At 47.3% G+C, this 2,933-nt stretch overlaps 1 protein-coding gene across 1 annotated transcript; it reads left to right on the top strand.

The window, feature by feature from the left end:
* The first annotated feature begins 663 nt into the window (after window positions 1-663).
* Window positions 664-2,273, top strand: LOC109776147 (uncharacterized). Its single transcript, XM_020334812.4, has one exon. It carries the CDS (start codon window positions 718-720, stop codon window positions 1,942-1,944), a length of 1,227 nt encoding a protein of 408 aa, XP_020190401.1. The 5' UTR covers window positions 664-717; the 3' UTR covers window positions 1,945-2,273.
* The last annotated feature ends 660 nt before the right edge of the window (window positions 2,274-2,933 follow it).

Genomic DNA, 2,933 nt, shown 5'->3' with positions numbered 1-2,933 from the left:
GATGCCCTTCGCTAAAAAAATGAGTGATAGAAATGGGCCGATGGAGTACTCTATGGCACACGAAAACCTTAGGTGAGAGGTAGTTTTTTTTGAGGCAAAGGTGAGAGGTAGGTGCTCTCGCTATAAGCGAGATATAATTCTCTCGGCTCAGATGGAAGGAAGAGCTCAGAAACTCGTAGAAGATGTAAACATATTTTAATTTTAATAAAGCTAGCCATGATTACGTCTTCGGCTCGCTTCACTGTTTGTAGTCGTCACTAGGTGGTCTACAGACTTAGATATAACTTTTATTATTTTTGATGCTATTTATACTGCCATGATAATTGATAAATTTATTATTTTTGATGCTATTTATACTGCCATGATAATTGATAAATAAATTAGAATATTTTTTCACAGAAATAATAAATAAATCTAGCCACGACGGCCTTCAGTAAAAATAGCTTGACGAGCGATAAAAATGGGCTGATGGAGTACTCTACGGCACACCAAAACCTTCAGGTGAGAGATAGGTGCTCTCGTTATAAGCGCGATATAATTCTCTCGGCTCAGACCTCGACGTCGCTCGCGCGCTTGCCCCGTACGGTGTAGTTAGTCCATTAGAAGCCCAGTATGGCCCATCGAACCAAAACCACAATTGCAGCCATAATATAGGCCCCTTGAAGGCCAGAGACAGCAAACCCCTCTATCGCTGAAACCCTCCAAACGCTTACCGCAATGGGCAGGAAACCCTCGGCTTCCGCCGCCGCCGCCGCTGCCGCTGCGGCTGCCGACCACGACTCCACCGTTGCCAGCGCCAAGGCCGCCGAACTCCTAGCAGCAGCCGCTGACTGCGAGGGTATCCATGGGCACTCCATGTTCTTCGACGCCCTTGTGCAGCTTATACCCCCGCGTTTCTACCTCTCCGCCGACGATGATGTTCGCCCCTACTACCAGGGGCTCTCCAAGGCCGCCAAGGCGGCCATGAAGGCTCAGTCCCGCGCCAATATCAAGGCTGCCCGCCGAGCCCGCCTCGACCCCGCGGGGCCGCCTTCCTCCACCCTGGACCTTCTCAAGAAGTCCGTCGCCGACCAAGAGGCGGAGGAGAAGAAGGAAGAGGAGGAGGATAACTCACAAGACGGAAGCCAGGAGTCCGACGACGATGCAACCTCAGAGGGTGGCGACGATGACCAGGACAACGAGGAGGGAGATTTAGAGGAGGAAGAGGAGGAGGCAGAGGATGAGAAGGAGGAGATGCAGATGGCCCCAGCAGCAGTTGTTTCTGAAGACCGGTCGGTGACTTACGAGGAGCTGCGAGAGCGGCTTCAGCGCCGCATTACAGAGCTCCGTGGGAACCGGTGCACCAGGCCAGAGTTCCTGAATAAACCCCAGAAGGAGAAGGGTAAGAAGGGAAAGGGTGCTAAAGTGAAGGGGAAGGAGGAGGGTACAAAGCGGAAGCGTGAGGATGGCACCGGGGATGCGGAGGGTAAGGATGGGAAGAAGCACAAGAAGGAAGGGGAAGAGAAGGCACCAGATATCATATATGGCAATGTGTTGGTTGATCCAAAGGAAGCTAGGCGGAGGAAGAAGAGGAGGATCAAGAACAAGAAGAAGGAGCTGGAACAGGCTAAGCGGATGCAGAGGGCAAAGGAGGATCCTAAAAAGGCCACCAAGATGGCCTGGGATGTGGCAACAAGGCGCGCGGCTGGGGAGAAGGTGCACGACAACCCCAAGTTGATTAAAGAGAGCATGAAGAAGGATAAGAAGCGGCAGGAGAAGCACGCGGAGGAGTGGAAGGACAGGCAGAGGACAGTGGACATCAAGAAGAAGCAGAAGCAGAATAAGCGGAAGGAGAACATCCAGGGGCGGGCACAGGAGAAGAAGGCGCGCAAAATAGAGAAGCGTGAGAAGAAGCTTATGCGCCCTGGTTTTGAGGGGCGCAAGGAAGGCTATGTCAATGAGTGACATCTACATTGAAGATGATGGTGACTGAGTACTGTATCTGCTTTATCTTTGCAAGGTTGCATATGTTGGTGTTGGTGTTGGTACTGGAAATAGGTATCCAGATCTTGACTACCACACTTAATTATAGCTTGAAGGTTGAATGTTTGGCAGGTCATCTGGAAAAGATTTTGAGATATTCCTTCTGCTGTATTTTCATTGAGCTTAGATAAATTTGTCGAAGAAAAAACTTCTGTGTGTGGCTTCATAGTTATCTCTAGCACTAGACCAACGAAATATTAATGTTCTTTTATGTCCACAGTCCGAGGAAATGTTAATGATGCTTTAGTGGATTTTGTTCTTTTCTTTGTTATTCCTAGCAGTGGGCTGATAGATTAGTTATGTCAAATTATGCATCAGTGAAGATGTTCTGGGTACATGCTTATCTGAATTCTTGGTAAATTGAAATCCACAATGCCCACTTCTCATCATGTTACGGATACGCTATATGTCAATATTCTATATCAATCTTATTTTGCAAGCTTACTGTAGTAATGTACAGTCTGTATTATGGCGTTGAGTTATACTGCAGGACGCTGATTTGTTAGTTTACTCTCTGCAGTTATATCCTAGATTTATTTGCAGCCTTGTTAGTAAGGCCACATGTATACCTTTGTGTTTATTCATTTGTGTCCACTGTTATCAAGGGTGAGGTACTTGTTCCCTTCCATTTTCTTGCCAGCAAGGGGACAGACAACACCTGCATCTATATAAAAAAGGGGATTTTCAGCCTGTCTTGTATGTGCACATTTCTGTTGTTACATATTTTACCCTGCTCGACAAAGTGCAAAAAAGCAAAAGGTATCATTTATATAGGTACTTGGAATGCAAGGTTAGGATCATCTCTCTCCACAAGATATTTTTTCTGTTTGGCGACAAGTTTGAGAGATTTATATGAATCATGGCGGATGAGAGAGGATTGATGGAATGTAGATGCGCCTTAGTGCGCATCC

The sequence above is a fragment of the Aegilops tauschii genome, chromosome 6, assembly GCF_002575655.3.
Source record: "Aegilops tauschii subsp. strangulata cultivar AL8/78 chromosome 6, Aet v6.0, whole genome shotgun sequence".
NCBI lineage: Eukaryota > Viridiplantae > Streptophyta > Magnoliopsida > Poales > Poaceae > Aegilops > Aegilops tauschii.
This window is presented reverse-complemented; position numbering and strand designations above follow the sequence as displayed.

Bases quoted from the DNA above. Each gene is read 5' to 3' on its own strand.
- LOC109776147 (XM_020334812.4), top strand. From the start codon at position 718: ATGGGCAGGAAACCCTCGGCTTCCGCCGCCGCCGCCGCTGCCGCTGCG.